The sequence below is a fragment of the Carassius gibelio genome, chromosome B14, assembly GCF_023724105.1.
Source record: "Carassius gibelio isolate Cgi1373 ecotype wild population from Czech Republic chromosome B14, carGib1.2-hapl.c, whole genome shotgun sequence".
Lineage (NCBI taxonomy): Eukaryota > Metazoa > Chordata > Actinopteri > Cypriniformes > Cyprinidae > Carassius > Carassius gibelio.
This window is the reverse complement of record NC_068409.1, coordinates 7,799,280-7,816,853: the sequence shown is the minus strand read 5'-3', so window position 1 is coordinate 7,816,853 and position 17,574 is coordinate 7,799,280. Positions and strand designations below refer to the sequence as shown.

General features: G+C 42.6%; 1 protein-coding gene across 8 annotated transcripts; it reads right to left on the bottom strand.

The window, feature by feature from the left end:
* Positions 1 to 7,722: 7,722 nt before the first annotated feature.
* On the bottom strand, positions 7,723 to 14,984 carry rell2 (RELT like 2). Of its 8 annotated transcripts, none has more exons than XM_052575162.1 (7): positions 14,812 to 14,984; positions 14,051 to 14,170; positions 12,720 to 13,117; positions 11,880 to 11,948; positions 11,714 to 11,777; positions 11,203 to 11,385; positions 7,723 to 9,090 (listed from the first exon to the last, which is right to left on the bottom strand). In XM_052575162.1, the coding sequence occupies exons 3-7, from the start codon at positions 12,910 to 12,912 to the stop codon at positions 8,430 to 8,432; spliced, it is 1,170 nt and encodes a 389-aa protein (XP_052431122.1). In that variant the 5' UTR covers positions 12,913 to 13,117; positions 14,051 to 14,170; positions 14,812 to 14,984; the 3' UTR covers positions 7,723 to 8,429. The 8 variants fall into 8 exon arrangements, with proteins under 8 accessions (XP_052431122.1, XP_052431126.1, XP_052431123.1 ...); XM_052575166.1 differs by having other exon boundaries at positions 12,720 to 13,038; XM_052575163.1 differs by having other exon boundaries at positions 14,051 to 14,124.
* Between the last annotated feature and the right edge of the window lie 2,590 nt (positions 14,985 to 17,574).

Here is a 17,574-nt window from a genome sequence, read left to right as displayed (position 1 = left end):
GAGAGTGAGCTGCAGGTGGATGACGGAGACTTTTCTCCTACTAATACTGCAGCGAGTGCTCTTCAGGCCGGGCAAGACATGGCTGAGGAGGATGATTTAGATCCTCAACCTCGTCAGCCATCCTGCCCCGTGTACGCAGAGCTGGTGGAAGTTATGGAGCGCGCCACTGACAAACTTCAGTTGCCATGGCGGCGCGCTCAGGGAGAGATCGTTCGGGTTGTTTGGATGATCGGTTTCTCCCTGAACATAGACCACCAGCTCAGCAGAGCCTTTCATTCCTTCCTGATCTCCATTCAGAGATCGAGAGGGCATGGAAGAAACCGTACTCTGCCCGTATTCATCGACATCAGCGGGGCAACTTCGCTGATGTTGAGGGGATCGGTGAGTACGGTTATGTGTCGATGCCGCCTGTTGAAGAGACGTTTGCGAACTATCTCGTTTCTGGGCGGGTGTCGACACTAAAAGCTCCGACTCTGCGATCCAAGCCCCTTAAAGCCACGGCTCGCTTGAATGGCAGAGCGTACACGGCAGCAGGTCAGGCTGGTGCTGCCCTTCATACCATGGCAGTGCTCCAAGCCTACCAAGCTGACCTGCTGCAGGATCTCGACCAGGGGGCAGGGCTGTCCCCTGAGGCGGTCGCTGAGTTGCGCCGGACCACAGATTTGTCCCTCCGGGCCACTAAACAGACTGCTGCCGCGATCGGCCGATCGATGGCGGCGATGGTGGCCACAGAGAGGCATCTGTGGCTCAACTTGGCTGATATCGGGGAGAAAGAAAAATCCCTTCTCCTTGATTCACCAGTTTCGCCTGCTAAACTTTTTGGCACCTCCGTTGAGGCGGTGGTTGGAAAGTTTAGGGAGGCGAAGGCGCGCTCAGCTGCATTTAAGACCTGTATACCTCTGAGATCCGGGCCCCAGCCCAGGCAAGAGTAGGACACATAGGAGGCGGGCCTCCCGCAAAAAGAGGGACTTAAGGGAGGTCATTCAGCACAAGCGCTGCAACACTCAGCGGAAATAGGGTTTGATCTCCCTGGAGGGCCTTTTCTACCAGCCCTCTCCCTCTTCTTGACTCCCCAGGCGTTTACGTTACACCAGCCCTGGGGATGGGCCTTATGATGAGAACTATGTTCTGATGGCCCACCGTATGTGCACAGGTTGATGTGAGCGCCTCTTTTAGGCATGTAAAAGTGGTGGACCCCAGATTCATTGAGAACTCTCTGGCGAGTCTTCACTCCGCACGCCGCAGGTGAACTTTTGGTTTGTAAAATTCTGTGTGTATAACTAACACTGATTATATTTCTCTACAGACCCTGTTCCCTGTATAGACCTAGGGGGTCATTCTTAGAGGAGCAATTAAAGTATGGACTTTAGGGCCCTGAAGCCTCCCCCAGTTGGTGGCCTTCCTGTCATAACATTTTATATGCGTGGTGGGCCACCGCTCATTTCTGTTTAGCCTCAGAGCTATTAGCCACCCAGAGGGTAGAGTAGTTGTTCTTCCTAAAAAAAGATAGATCTTCAGATAGATGTCCTGCCTATCTGTTTGTGACATTGGTATCCTGAGTACTCGCTCCCCTGAGCTCTGTTGGGTTTCAGTAGGTTGAGTGTTTTCACAGCCTCTCAATCAAGTAGGCTGTGGCTCCTCCGAGCCCTCAGGTAGATCTCTGCTTGTAGGTCGGCCCTCATCCGGGCCGCCTCTGTAGCTGGCCTAGGCTATGCTAGGGATATTGGAGGCGTGTTGCTAAGTATAGCTGCCACATTCATTATGTGTTAGGCTTCCTCCCCTTGATTTCAGCCTCCTCCCTTAAATGGGAGTTGTTGGCCAAGGTCCGCCCCTTTCTCTGCATTCAGGGGTGAAGAGTAATGCAGGGTGGTAGCTGAGGTAGGATCAGTCTGGCAGGGTTAGGCCATCTTTCGCTCTGCGAAGTGAGAGTTTGTCAGACCCTGCCGAACAGAGATGTTTTTGGGCCTCTAGAGCTGGCTCCACTCAGCCCGTTGAGCTAATCGCTCGACCGATGGGTTGAAGTGGGTTGGCTTGCAATTTAGCCCCCCCGCTCCCCTAGGCTGGGCGCAGGACAAATCCCTGTCACCCTTTGGAGCCACTTGCAGGCCTGTTCCCTGTCTAACATTGCAGGGGCATATGGTTGTTACTCCTCCGCTAACTCAGGGTAGTTTTGAGTAGTCCATTCTCAGCTCTGTATGTATCTACCTCACACCACGATGGCTCCGGTTGAGCAGGGAGTTCTAAACTACATTTCATTCCGGTTTTTGAACTCCGCTCCCTTTGAAGCCAGAGCATTGCCATGGGCTGACGCCTATGCATTTAGTAGGTAGGCCCCTAATGGGGCCTCCACTAGGCAGAATGGCGTATGTTGTACTCCCCTGCTATAAGGGTATTGCTATTTGCTGAGTACACTGCCTCTGGCAATGTGATTAGGTACCAGGATGCTGTAGCAACAGCTTTCTGCCGCGAAGGCTGCACAGTTGGGTAGTAGGCCCCAGCAGGCCTCCTTGACGGAATAGCCCCCAATAGGGCTCCTAGGCCAGCTCACCTTCGGTGGTTGGCCCTGGTAGTTCAGGCAGAAGGCTCACTGCTGATTAGTAGGCCTTAACAGGCCTCCTCTGAGGTGGGTCGCAATATTGTGGAACATACACTTGGACAAAACTATAGGAAAAGTTTTTAATAGTATGGTTCCAGCAGTGTTCGTTAAAGTAGCAGAATAGACTCGCTATCAGCTAGCAGGCTCGACCAGGCCTCCCTGTTAGGCGAGTCCCCAGCAGCAGTTACATCCAGCTGATTAGACTGTTTCAGGTAGTAGGCCTCTTCAGGCCTCCCTGAAGGTGGGCTCCCACATTTTGTGGTGGTCAGGTAGTAGGCTTTACTAGGCCTCCCTGAGGGTTTAATCCCACATACTGTGGTTACTAGGTGGCAGGCCCCACAGGCCTCCCTGGAGTTGAATTCCCGCTTCTTTGAACTGTCAGGTAGTAGGCCTCATAAGGCCTCCCTGAAGGCAAAGCCCCAAAGACAGTCAACTGGACTGCCAGTCTGGCTCACTATCAGCTATGGTTTTCAGGTAGTAGGCCTCTCCAGGCCTCCCCGATGTTGAGCTCCCACATACTGTGGTTGTCAGGTAGTAGGCCTCACCAGGCCTCCCTGGAGTTGAGTTCCAAATGACTTTCAGTTTCCACTTAAGGTGGTTATCTGGTAAGAGGTAGTAGGCCTCTCTAGGCCTCTCTGTAGGTGAACTCCCACATATTGTGGTTATCAGATAGTAGGCTTCACCAGGCCTCTCTGAAGGTGAGCTCCCACATACTGTGGTTGTCAGGTAGTAGGCCTCACCAGGCCTCCCTGGAGTTGAGTTCCAAATTTCTTTCAGTTTCCACTTAAGGTGGTTATCTGGTAACAGGTAGTAGGCCTCTCCAGGCCTCTCTGTAGGTGAGCTCCCACATACTGTGGTTGTCAGGTAGTAGGCCTCTCCAGGTCTCCCTGGGAGTAGTTTCACGGTGATGCTGGGTTTTGTAAGCTAGTGGCCACTTACTTTCAGTTTAGCAGTCCTTATCAGGCAGCTACCGGAGGTGAGTTTGCGCCCTGGCTCGGCTCAAGTTTTTATTCTCTGCTACGGGTTCCCTCCTGGAACCTTTTTATCCTGCTACAGCCTGGTTGCCTACCAGGTAGATCTTATGCTCCCCTCACTGAGGCAATGTGAGTATGTGGTCTCCTGAGTCTGGTCAGTCGGTCGTAGGCCTCTCATGAGGCCTCCCAGTTAGATCAGTCCTTAGGCCCTCACAGGCCTCCTCAGTGTTTTTTGAAACACAAACACTGGGTAGATCCGTGGATCGAGTAGAGAAACTCCCCTCGCTGGCAAGGGTTGTAAAGCACTATGCTGAGTCATACTCTCCAGGATATCCCGTCTCTGAGATCCGGGCCGAGTGGTTCACTGCCTGCTCCGCAGTTCCTCGGGCTGGATGCCTTCCTAAAGGCAAGTGTCCAGAGGCTCTGTCTTCGGACAGACAGGAAGTGGCCAGTCTGTAGTGTCTTATGTAGTGACACCAGGTCAGGCCTGCCTGGTGGCATTTCAGGTGGTACATTCCCCTGAATAGTGACTGGCTGGGGTTCCCTCGGGTTTCCTAGCCACATTCCCTAGAAGGGACCCCTTCTAAGAAGTTGAAGTTGTGGTCCTAGGCCCTTGAGCAGGCCCAGGTAGACCTTTCACTAAACTATGTTTATGGAGGTTTTCTGTGGTATCATATAGCTTGGGCTATGACCGTAGGGAGTGCTGTCACTGACAGCTCTGTGTGACCTGAGGGTGAGTGGTTCTAGCGTTCATTGAATTGCTGGTTCTGACAGTTGTCACTGCCATTGGGCATGCACTCCCTTTAGCATGGCGGCATGGGTATTTCGTTCCCCATAGCGTCGTTGACGTATTGTCGAAGTTCCCTTCGAAAGGGAACGTCTCAGGTTACAAATGTAACCTTGGTTCCCTGAGAACAGGAAACGAGACAATACGTCTCCCAGCCATGCCTCAGGGTCTGCCTGCCAAACAGTCCCTTCAGACGAAAGGATATTGTCATGGTTTCAAGGCGCCCTTTTTATATCCAGGTCGCACGCTCATCATTCAAGCTGATGATTCACGGCTGTCGCCGGTCAGCATGATTGCTGTGAGTTGATATTTGATTTCAGACACCTGTCACACCTGAGGCGTTCCCCATAGCGTCGTTGACGTATTGTCTCGTTCCCTGTTCTCAGGGAACCAAGGTTACATTTGTAACCTGAGACGTTTTATGTAAAACGTAACTTTATATTTACTCGTTCATTAGGAATCTGTCTCTCTCAGGGTGTATCATGACAGCCGATGTACATGTACCCCACGATCACAAACTCTAAAACTGATTCAAGGGGTCATCGGATACCCCCCATGACAGTAAGGCAAATAGAAATAACGTGTCAGATGTAGTCTGGAACAATTTTGAAGAATAAAGCAGAGATGAATGTAGTTTCTCTTTACAAGATGTTTACTAGACTGAACTGTTTCCTTTCAGTGTATTTTCTACAGCAACGGCTCCATCTGTTGGTAGAGTATTGCACTGATAAATCAAAATATTACAGATATACAACATTAAAGGTAAAAGATATAACAATTAAATAAAATTAAAAATGACCCCATTATTTACTCTCCCTCAAGCCATCCTAGGTGTATATGACTTTCTTCATTCACATGAATACAGTCGGAGGTATGTAAAAAAATGTCCTGGCTCTTCCCAGCTTTATAATGGCAGTGAGTAGTGGTCAAGATTTTGAAGTCATTATAAATAGTGATCCACATGGCTCTGGGAGGTTGATAAAGGCCTTCTGAATTGAATTGAACCGCTGCTTTATCAGCTGTAATCTCTAGCTTCTGTTAACTGATTTATGTATGTTCATAAGAGAATAGAGTTCATCGTATGACATCGGCATAGCGTAAGCTCTCGACAGAAGTGATGAACGCAGAAGTATAGAGGAGAAACAAACAAACAAACACTGGAATTAGTTCAAACTAGTAAGATTAGTACAAAACAGGGATTTGTAAAGAAAATTGTCAGAGGATTTCAAAATGATCCAAGAGGAGACTAGTTTTCCTTTGCTGTAAACAAAACTTGGTTTTCGTGAGACTAGTATATTCTCACCACATCTTACTTCATCCGCTGAACTCCACTTTCATGTACGTGCGTACAACAGTTAGCAGAAGCTAGAGAATACAGTTTAAAATATTTAAAAAATATTGATATTATTCTTATACAGATTTACCCCAGGAGGCCTTTATTAACCTCCAGACATCATGTGGACCAATTTTTTATATATTTATTTTTATAAAATGGATGTACTTTATTGGACTTAAATTGGTCAGCTGAATATCAACAGCCAATCACTGCCATTATAAAGCTTGGAAAAGACAGGACATAAAAAAAAACTAAATATATATATATATATATATATATATATATATATATATATATATATATATATATATATATATATTTAAATCATATACACCCAGGAAGGTTTACGGGTGAGGAAATTGTTTGTTTATCTATTTATTTATTTATTAATGTGTGAAATATCACTTAGATTTTAACATGCAATGTGTTCTTGTCAATCCACCAGTTAACATTTAAAAATATGGGCCAATTTTATCTTTGAATAGAACAAAAACAGCAGATGGGCTCAGGGGTGCTGGACTGGGGGTAAAACAGGGCCCCAAAGGAAGAGAGGGCCCTTGGAAAGTCTGGAATATATATTTTCAAGGGGAGGGGGGCCCATTAGGACTGCCTTTGCATAGGGCCCGGGATCTTGTGCAGTGCCCCTGGAATTTTGGAATGGGAGAAATATGCCAATTTTCCGGGTAACAGCAGTACACAAAGCAGTGCAGCACCTGACTTTGAGGCATGCAGTACGCATAATTATTCAGTGAAATAATAACCTTTTAAAGTTTGTTCATCACATTAAGCCATACCTCAATTCTTATCTTTACAACCCCAAATTTAGGACTTCTTGAAATAATAATTAAGACTTTCTTTCTTTCTGCGATGTAGCTACTGGGGTGCCTCAGGGCTCGGTGCTTGGACCACTTCTCTTCTCTGTCTGCATGGCATCACTAGGTTTTATTATTCACAAACATGGCTTTTCATATAGCTGCTACGTCATTGCTATGCTGATGACACTCAACTCTACTTCTCATTCCATCCTGATGATCCGATGATAACTGCTTGCATCTCAGCTTGTCTAACAGACATTTCTTGCTGGATGAAGGATCACCACCTTCAACTCAACCTTTCAAAGACAGAACTGCTTGGGGTTTCAACAAACCTATCACTTCATCACTTTTTCTTTATCCAGCTTTAGGCGAAACAACCATAACTTCTTCCAGAACAGACAGTCAAGATATAGGAATGGGGCCCTTTACATTTGCACACATTTACCTGGATCAACCTTGAGTTACCTTCATCTGTTGTGATGCTTGCTGCTGCACAACGGTGCCATATTGTTGTGTCCAGTGTTATAAAGGCTTTCTTTCATGTTGTAGACCACAAAAGTGAAATCCCACATTGAAATGTCAGAGCGATGTGGTGTGGCTTAGATTTACCATGCTATCATTTTTATCCCATCCAGTGTGTGGTTACAGTATTCACGTTTAAAAATGTGATGTATTAGAGTAGATTGGACACTAGGTGGTGCTGTGGGGTATTTATTATTATTATTATTTTACTGTGCAGTTGCCTACACACTCCAAAGGCTGTCTAATTCTAAACTTTAAAATACATTTATTTTTAGATATTTAAACTACAAATTTAAATTAAACTGAAACAATTTTTTTAAAGTGTGTCCGCACTTAATACACCTTGTATATGAAGAGCATTTTAGGGGGCCCTTGACTTTTGGGGACCTAAGGCAGTCTCCTATCTATGCCGTATGGGTTATTCCACCTCTGCAGCCAGGACCCTTGGAGTTATCAGACAACATTGTTAGAACTGCACAGTCCTGCACATTTGCTTTATACAACATTAGAAAGATCAGGCTCTTTCTAACAGAACATGCCACACAACTCCTTATCCCACAAAACTCCACAAACCCAAGCACACAGTGGAAGCGAAACAATTCAGTAATTGCTGATAAACTTGACAAATTACAAAGAAACGGCAAGTAACATTGAATTAAACATGACATTTTAAAGTACCAAGACTAATATAGTATATTCTTGTAAGAGCATTCTTTATTTATTTACAGCTTTGTATAAACACTTCCAACACACTAGGATCCTTTAGGGCAGCTTTAGAGTGTGATGCAATGAACTTCTCTTTTAACAGCCTTAATGTTCCTGCTTTTATCATGTTGTTTTAAAGATGCATGAGGATATTATAAATACAACATTCTTATCTTTATCTCTGTTGTATTCTTTTAACAGCCACAACCTCACATTGTTTCACATGAGCCGGTTTGGAGAGACCTGACCTGTGTGGAGGGAGCTGCTGCACTCACTCACTTCATTCAAAGTGAAATCGTTGTCTTGATTTCAGATTATTACACAGATACTATTTAAACTGAACTCGGCTGAATGATGACATCACTGACTTCAATGATGAACTGCATTATTGAAACACTGCTTTCCTGATTAATGTTGTTCAGTTGCTTTGACACAATCTGTTTTGTTGACTTGACTGTACTCAGCTGTGTTGAAGCTGTTGAAGTGGCTTTGTAAATATCTGAACAGAAAACCACCAAATTGTCAATATAGGTTATTTTAATATATTGCTTTTCAATAAGGCCCATCATATATAGCTTTATTATGCAATTAATTCACATATAAAGTGTATTACTGGTAAAAGCAGCGTTGTGGCAAATTTGAGTCTCATTCTCAAAAATCAATTTGATCATCTTATGATGTTATGTTTGTGGGTCTATTGTCCAGTCTTCAGGTCATCGTGTGTTGTCGTATCATCTCTGTTGTCTGTGTTAGCTTCAGCTGTGATGATCGTCTCTTCCACAGTCTGTATCACAGAAAACCTAGAGCTGCCATTAGAACCATCACCAACAATCACCGTTGTGTTTGCACTGATTTTGTCCTGTGGTTTCTCTTGTAAAGTGTCTTCATCAGTCTTCTGGTTCTCTGGGCTGCTCTCTCTCAGAGTCTCCTGTAATTGACTCACGCAGGCTTTATTTGAGTTTTTATCTAAAGCGGTTTTGGTGAGATCTGTGGGAGACGCAGCGCCGGAGCTCCAGCATTCAGATAACTGATCAGCGGTGCTCGACGACTCCTTGTCCTCCACACACACCTCCTGTCCTGCTTTAGTCTCCACAGCACTACCAGCCTTATAGAAGCCCAGCAGTGTCACACTTTTCTTGCGTTTGCTGAGGTTGGGGACTTTGCCGTTCACTGCTCCAGCTTCTTTGAACATGTTGCGGATGTTGTATTCCTCCTGAGGTTTTTTGGAAGTGTCTTTGAGCCCCGTCCTGCTGTCTGAGAGAGTTGTGTCATTCGATGTGTTCCCAGGCTTTGGTGTAGGAAGATTCATCGAACCTTGCAGGCTGTTCCTCTTCTCCATGTGAGTGACACGAAATCTGTCAATTTAGGCAAGTATACAGACGGTATTTAGCTTGGCAATATTCTTTAAACTTGCATGTGCATAATGCACATCTTAATTATATTCTACAATTAATACCTTCCATCCATGGATAATATAGTGGCACTTTATTTTACAGTCCTGTCGCTCATGTACATACTATGTACGTATTATAGTAATTATAATCAATAGCTAGGTAATAACTAGGTACTAACCCTGAACCTAAGATTACACCGTGTAATTACCCGATATTACCAGTACTTTCTTAGGTAGGTATACTGTAAATAACTGTAAGTGCACATACTGTAAAATCAAGTTCAACCGATAATATTCTGTAATACTTAAACTGCTGTAAACAGTGACACACAGTCAAAAGACTGGACACACATTTCTCATTATCCTAAAATGCTCATGATCATGAAGGATAATCTTTAAATGCTTGAAATGTCTATGAATTTTATTATCAAAATCGGGGGCAATGTTAGTGTATTATAAAGGGGTCATGAAATGCCTTTTTATTATTAATTGTATTTTGTTTTGATCCCCTCATCAGAAGGCTATCTATTAAAAAAAAAAAAAAGTTAACAAGTTGACTGTTGACTGTTGTTGACTGTTCATCGTTTGGTTTCTGTGTAGACCAGGGGCCTGTACCATGAAGCCGGATTATTTGGCTAGCCAGGTAAGTTTCAGGTTAGTTTGCACCAATCCTGGGTTTTAGGTACCATGTAAGTGGCTTGGCTTTTAGCTGCGTTTATTACCATATTAACTTACACTCCACAGCTAACCTGCTCTGGGGCAGGCTATGTTCTGGGTTAGAGATCTTAAACTGGAGCTGGACCAATCAGATGTGAGAGAAGTGACACATGTCTGACACAAAGTCACTCCAGTTTATCTTGCTCCAAATTAAAGGTCACTATTGCTAAAAAAAAAAAAAAAAAAAAAAAAAAAAAAAGAAAAACCAACAAAAAAATTATAATTACTGAGTCTTTTTATGATTTATATAATTATTGTGATTCATATTATTATTTATCTTTTACACACAAGCAATTTTACTTTAACAGTTATTATAAATAGTTTATTTTAAATAGTAATGTATACAGATAAGATACAGATCAAAAGATTGCACTATTTATAAAATAAAAAATCTGACTTTACATGTTCTAGTCTCTATCACTATATATTTTCAAATGTGTAAACTAAGTTAACGAGTTTCACTTGTGACTTCACTTATAGAGCAAGATTATTTATTTTATTTGTCCTGTTTAAATTTGTCATATTCATCAATATCTTAACCTTTAGCAAAACCTTTAACCTTCAGTTTTGAATCTCACTGGGTCTCTCGCGAGAAGTAAATCAAACTTGCTTTGTATTGCAAGGCCATGATTGGCTGTTCACCAGTGATGTCACACATTCATGTGCACGTGCTCCACAAACTCAGGATCAAAGCCTGAGTTGACAAAGAAAGTTGATGATCAGCATCATGTTGCCAGCAAAGCCGGACTGGAGAGGTTTGGTTTGGTTTGTCAACTCAAAACTAATCCTGTAACTCTGAATTTGTTCAGCTGCCATCATGGTACAGGCCCCTCTCATTATTGACATAACAGGAGCTAATTGTTGGGCGGGGCTAAACAGGCAGTGATGTAGAATCGGTGGGCGGGGCTAATCAGGCAGTGATGTAGAATCGGTGGGCGGGGCTAAACAGGCAGTGATGTAGAATCGGTGGGCGGGGCTAATCAGGCAGTGATGTAGAATCGGTGGGCGGGGCTAATCAGGCAGTGATGTAGAATCGGTGGGCGGGGCTAAACAGGCAGTGATGTAGAATCGGTGGGCGGGGCTAATCAGGCAGTGATGTAGAATCGGTGGGCGGGGCTAAACAAGCAGTGTTGTAGAATCGGTGGGTGGGGCTAATCTGTTTTAATATAGCAATATCTTTGTTGTACAAACATACCCTAAATAACATCCTGGGTTCTCATGTGGTTAGCATTTAGGTTTATTATTTAGATCTGTTAAAGACTTAATGTTTGTTTTCTATGTGCTGTGTTTGACACATGATGACTGTAGTATTGTTCTGAAGAGCAGGGCAGTAGTGAAGAATGATGAAGAACCTCACCTGCCCACAGAAAACACGGTCTGCTCTCCCGTCCGGGCTCTGCTTCGAGACACTCGGCTCCTGCGGCGAGTTTTTAATACGTGGCTCTGCATACAGTGAACACACGAGCTGATCTCTCCTCCCAGATGAACTGTGTGATGGTGAAGGGGAAGACCACCGACGCTATCTTTGTGCCGCAAGCTGCTGAGAAGAAGAGTACTTCTGATACATCTACACCCATTCAGAGACCAGTGTGCACACTCGTTCACACACAAACATGCCTTTGCTTGTCCTACATCCCTCTGGGACCAATGCTGAACTCAGTACTCAATACAAACCTGGCTTTTTATACTCGACATTCTACTTCAATACATTACAACTAAAATATTCGCAAACAAACTGAAAGATCCTAAATAATCTCAGTGTGTGTCATGTAAAAAAACAACATAAATGCAGACCTAACAAAACATGTTTATGAATTGGTGTTTTTCCAAAATACATATTTAAAGAGTCTCAAAAATAACGATCATACCGTGGATCGTGAAGTTCGCAAACATTTTGGCCAACCAGCATCTCTTTGAAAGCCTCCATATTGGCTGTAACAGAAAAATAACAGCATTTTCAACCACGGAAATCACTTAAATGCAGTGCACTTGTAAATACTGCAGAACAGGACAGAAAGAGTGAATGATCTCTACCTTCATTCTCAATGATGCATTTCAGGATTTGTTCCACTGTGTCTTGACTGTCTTCTGATTCACAGTTTTCTAATTTGATAGAACATTTCAGTTATGTTAATGATCTTGGTGCAAACAGTTTCTTCCACTATTTCTGTAAATAGCTTTATAATTTCAGCCATCGCAATGTTTTATTAAAGTCAAATGATGTTCTGTGTGTCAGTACTTGAGGGAGTGAACCTCATTTAGTGCACTGCAGGGTCAGAAACCACTGAATAAGTGTTATTCTAATATCCCAGTTATCCATAAATGTCTGCTCAGCATTATGATGGGAAAAAACTCAAAGGTCAGTGGAAAAACTGTGCTTATTTTGGGATCCTATGACTAGATTATACAAGCATATACTGTATATAAAAAAAGTGATTTTGAGGGATTTCTTGGTATTTTGCCAAGGAATCTGAAGACAAATAAAAACCTCCATGGGATACAGATGAAGAATATAAAAAGCTCAGAAAAGTTGATCTTGTTTTCTTCAATCTCTCAACATTAGAGACGTGAGTGCCTCAGCAGTTTTAGGGAACCTTGAAAAATGTCACGACGTTCCCCTCGAGCTGAACCTGCGGACAGAGGTGGAAAGTACAAGTCCTCCTCGTGTTTTGTTCCGATCACTTGGATTGGCTAATTAGCACAGATCTTCAGCCTGGAGATAGAACTAATTAGTGGAATAAACATGACCCCTGGACAGTCCACCTCTGCCAGCTGTGCATGTGTCACTCTGCAGACTACTGTACATTTGGATTTATAGTTAATCTAATTCTCGTATTGATTCATTTTATTAAAACAGAGGTTGAAATGACTTACCATCTTTCTCCGCCTCCAGTTTGTCTTCACAGTTTTCCTCGTCCTCCTCCAGCTCGCAGCGGTAGCCCTTCTTCTTCAGACAGTGACAGATCAGGAATCCCAGAAGACCCGTGATGAAGAAGAGGAACACCAGCAGGAAGATCATGTATGCTGGAGGAGGATCTTCCACGTCGAGCGTGTCCTGGTCCGTCATCACTGTGTGTGTGTGTTCTTCACCCAGCCGGCTGCTTCAAACACGTTAATGAGCACACGAGCTAAAGCGGCTCCACTCCAGCGCTGAGCAGCTCGGGTCTGTCACACCGTCCGACTCTCTTGGCTCCTACAGATAATCATTCACTGAGCTCCATCAGCGTTATCTTTCTGTGCAGGCGTGCTGAGAGGATCTCGACCCACACCCTCTGACACACACACACACACACACACACACACACGATTCACGATTCATCAACAACTGCCAACTTACAGTACAGTGCTTTTTTGGAAGTATAAAAACTAAGGTCAAGATTCAAGTCAGGTTTACCTGCATAGGGTTTTTACAATGCATACTTGTGTAAAGACAAATAAAGTCTTAATGCCTTCAGTGAATAAGCCGAAGGCAACAAAACCAGCTTGTGGAGAGTAAGCAGACTCAGACCTCATGTAGTAAAGCTGGTCAAGCTCTCGGCAAGGGCGTCAAAAACAATTGCATACATGTATCGAACTGTTTGAAACCTGGACAAATGAATGAATCTGTTATATATAGCTACTTAAACTCCACCCAATCACATGTGCGTTCACCAAAACAGCAGTTTAAGTGATGCGTTTGACTGATATTGGGTTTGACAGTTTGTTCCACTATTGCAGTTTCAGTCTGTATTCCTGTCACTTTCTATGATCCTCATCAAGCCTCCGGTACTGGTTCATTTGTGGCCATTTAAGGCCTGTTTCACAGCACACAGCAACATTTCTGCTGTTGTATTGTGTGTTTGCATTAATAATGGCTATTAGCATTCCTTGTTCAGTCATTGATCATTGTCACTAATAAGTCAATGTGATATCTAGCATAGATTAAATCATTGGGCAATAAATGCATTACATGGACTGAAACGCAATGCAGATTACTGAACATGAAGTGTGTATGTGTGTGTGTGTGTGTGTGTGTGTGTGTGTGCTAATGATATGTGATCACTTATTCAGCGTTCTGCTTGAAGTTCTTGTATTCTAATTATCATTAGTCAAATGATGACCTTTGGTGGTTTGCAGTGTGTTTTCCCGTAGCCAGCCTCTCAAGGTCTTTCTGTGGAAATTGCTGAAATAGTAATGACACTGGATCATCTTACAGAGCGTCTCACCTGATGAAAGCTGAAGATCCTCTGCAGAATGACTCAGCGTTCTCATGACCTCCAGAAAACACACAGTGATGACACTGCAGGAATCATGCTCATCCTCAGACCAGTGAAACACCATCTATCCTGATCATCAGTGTGTGTGTGGCTTAGTCTGTGCTGCTAACTCAAACTCAATGCATTCAACAATATAATACACACTGGCTAATATGGACATGACCTGCCGACAGGAATCTCATTTCCCAAACATATTTATTAAAAGAAATATTACTGCAAGACAACCACACAGATAGTGCTGGTGAAATGTCCTCAACAACAAGAACAGGACCTACTGAATGAACCTGAATGAAAACATTGGACAATTACACACAGGTACTGCATATATTCCATGTATAGGGTTTCCATCAGCGAAATTCTAATGGTTTGCACTACATATACCATTGCAAACATTACAAGCCATCAACTTTTAAATATAAAAACCATTAAAAATTGTTTTGTCCAATGTGTTCTGGGACACATTCCATTAGGATGTTATTGGTTTTAACAAGCAACAATAGAAGGTGATCGATTACCAGTAGAGACTATTACAGTTTCCATTTAAACCAATGAAACCATTACAAACTCAGTGATGGTGCTTATCGTTGTTTTCCAGCAGAGAGTTTGAACTAAACTTATTACAGTGCAGCCAAAAAGAAACATCTACAACACAGATTGTCAGTGCACTCAGCCAATGCTCCAGAGAACAATAAACGTGAATTATATCTCACCTTGAGCTCTTTGTTGATGTTTTCTGTGACGCGCAGATGAGCACATCACGTCATATTTTCATCACATGAAAGGACTTTTAAGAAACGGCGAACTATATTTATTTTGAGAACAAAACCAATGGGCTGCTCTATTCACTGTAGCGTCCCGTGTGATCATGTCATGAAGAGTTCCCACGGACAGCGCTCCTCTCGTTCAGTTTCACACACTCGTGCCAAGATAAAGTCAGCGCGAGCACGCTGTGTTCCGAACAGCTGTTATTAACGCGCGCGCACACACACAAACACACACTCGCTCGATCGGCGCGCTGACAAAATCAGAGGGATGTTATTGATTTGTTTCATGATGGCTTCAACAGATTATTTTGACGTGAATTCGAGTGCCATTTAAATGTCTTTATTTTAACGATACGTTTCTCGGGCCTAATAACCTTTAAAACAGAGAAAGTCAAAGACCACATGGCATAAAACAGTTCAAACGCGAAACAAAGAGCATTAATGATAAGATTATTGTCAGGTAGCTACTCACCAGAGCCTCTGACCAGTAGACGAGCTTATGATGCTTTCAGAATGACACTCAGGATGCAGTGCGATACATATTTAAATCAAGATGACCCGACACACGCTCAGCTCTCGAGCTGCTTGCTTCACTTCTGCACAAGAGAAAACATTCCCCAACAAAACCTCGTTGTGTTGACGAAGATGACTTTCAGATGAACACAAACGAAGATTTATAGAAGCAAATAATCTTGTCTCCATGTAATGTCCATACACTGCACAAACAAACAAATAAACAAGCAAGCAACTCATTAAAGAAATGAATGCATTAATGAACAACAGTATGCATCAATCTTCTGGAGTTATGACAACTACCAACAAACTACACTAAGTTTGAGGAACCGAATAATTTGTAGCATAAACACAAATAAACAAACTCATAAACAAACAAACAAATACAAGTTGCTCCCGAGTTATGGTCCTGAAAATGTAACCAATCTTATCTATTTCAGTTTAAAGCAAGTTAAACATTTTATTTTATTTATCCAATCATGTTGAAACTAGAAATACACTGCCCAATTTCCAAAGTTATTAAGACAATTTCATTAAAGTAATTAGCTTTTTTTTAAATTATTTTTTAAATAACACAGAAATTTGAGTTAAAAGATACGCACAATATTTAGTTGTAGCTAATGTTCAAAATTATGTCAACAGAATTCAACCTGAAAGGTTTAAAAAAAGAATATTTAACTTGCAACCATGAGTATGTTTATGTTTATGCATGTGACAGTATCAAATATATATATATATATTATTCTGTTATTTTTTTGTCTTTTGGAAGCTACATTCAAAATCAATATTTAAATATTTAAAATGGTTTGAATGGGCTTGACTCCACTGACTGCATGATATATTGTATATTGTTTCATAGTTTTATATTTATTAAATGCTGTAATTGCTTCCAGTTGCTCAGCAAGTGTGTGTTATTGTAAGTGTCTTTTTGACCAGCAGGTAGCAGTAACGTTAATATATGTTTAAGAGCCTTGATGCTTCAGAAAGCTTCAAAAACATTTAAATATTTCATAATATTGCCATACCAAAGGCTGTATTTTTAGCAATGCAGTCCTAGACTGTGTTAAGTTTTCTGAGACTGAGATTTATTTATAAAGCACATTTCAAATCAACCTTGTTAGTACTCTACATGAAATAATATCTAAATTACGGCCTATGCTCTCAATGTCAAATGCAGAAATGTTAATCCATGCATTTATGAGCTCAAGGTTAGATTATTGTGATGCTTTATTGGGTGGTTGTTCTGCACGCTTGGTAAACAAACTACAGCTAGTCCAAAATGCAGCAGCAAGAGTTCTTACTAGAACCAGGAAGTATGACCATATTAGCCCGGTCCTGTCATCACTGCACTGGCTCCCTATCAAACATCGTATAGATTTTAAAATATTGCTCATTACTTATAAAGCCCTGAATGGTTTAGCACCTCAGTATTTGAATGAGCTCCTTTTACATTATACTCCTCTACGTCCGTTACGTTCTCAAAACTCAGGCAATTTGATAATACCTAGAATATCAAAATCAACTGCGGGCGGCAGATCCTTTTCCTATTTGTCGCCTAAACTCTGGAATAACCTACCTAACATTGTTCGGGAGGCAGACACACTCTTGCAGTTTAAATCTAGTGTCACGGTTCGCAGGTTTGCTTGCTCATTTTGTGTGTACTGCACTGATCTGATTGCCTATCAGCGCCAGCTGCGCTGACGAGCAATCAGATCAGTCGCAGGTGTGTCTCGTTTACTAGTCCTATATGTAGGGCTGTGTCAGTCAGGTTCAGTGTCAGATCGTTTGGGTTGCTGTCTGTGTTCTGATCTCTGTTCTGTGCAGTTCTGGTCACGCTCTTGGATTGCTCGGAGATCCAGCTTATATGTCTGCTTCATCTGTGGTCTGCTTATGTTTGAGGATCGTCTCAGCACATCACATTTCTGGTCTGCCCTGCTTGGAGTCTACACTACAGCTGTTGTGTTCCCTAGGACCTGCTTGGTGCCCGTTGTCTGCAAGCAATTCTGTTTGGTCTACTGACTGTTGAAATAAACCTTATTTCTACTCGCTACTGGATTCTGTCGAGTGATTCCTGACATAACGATCTGACCACGTTATGGATCCAGCGAGTGTAAACGAACTGAGAGAAGCCCTCCACAATAATAATGCACGATTTGATCGACAAGACGAACAGATCATGGCTTCTGGTCAAGCAAT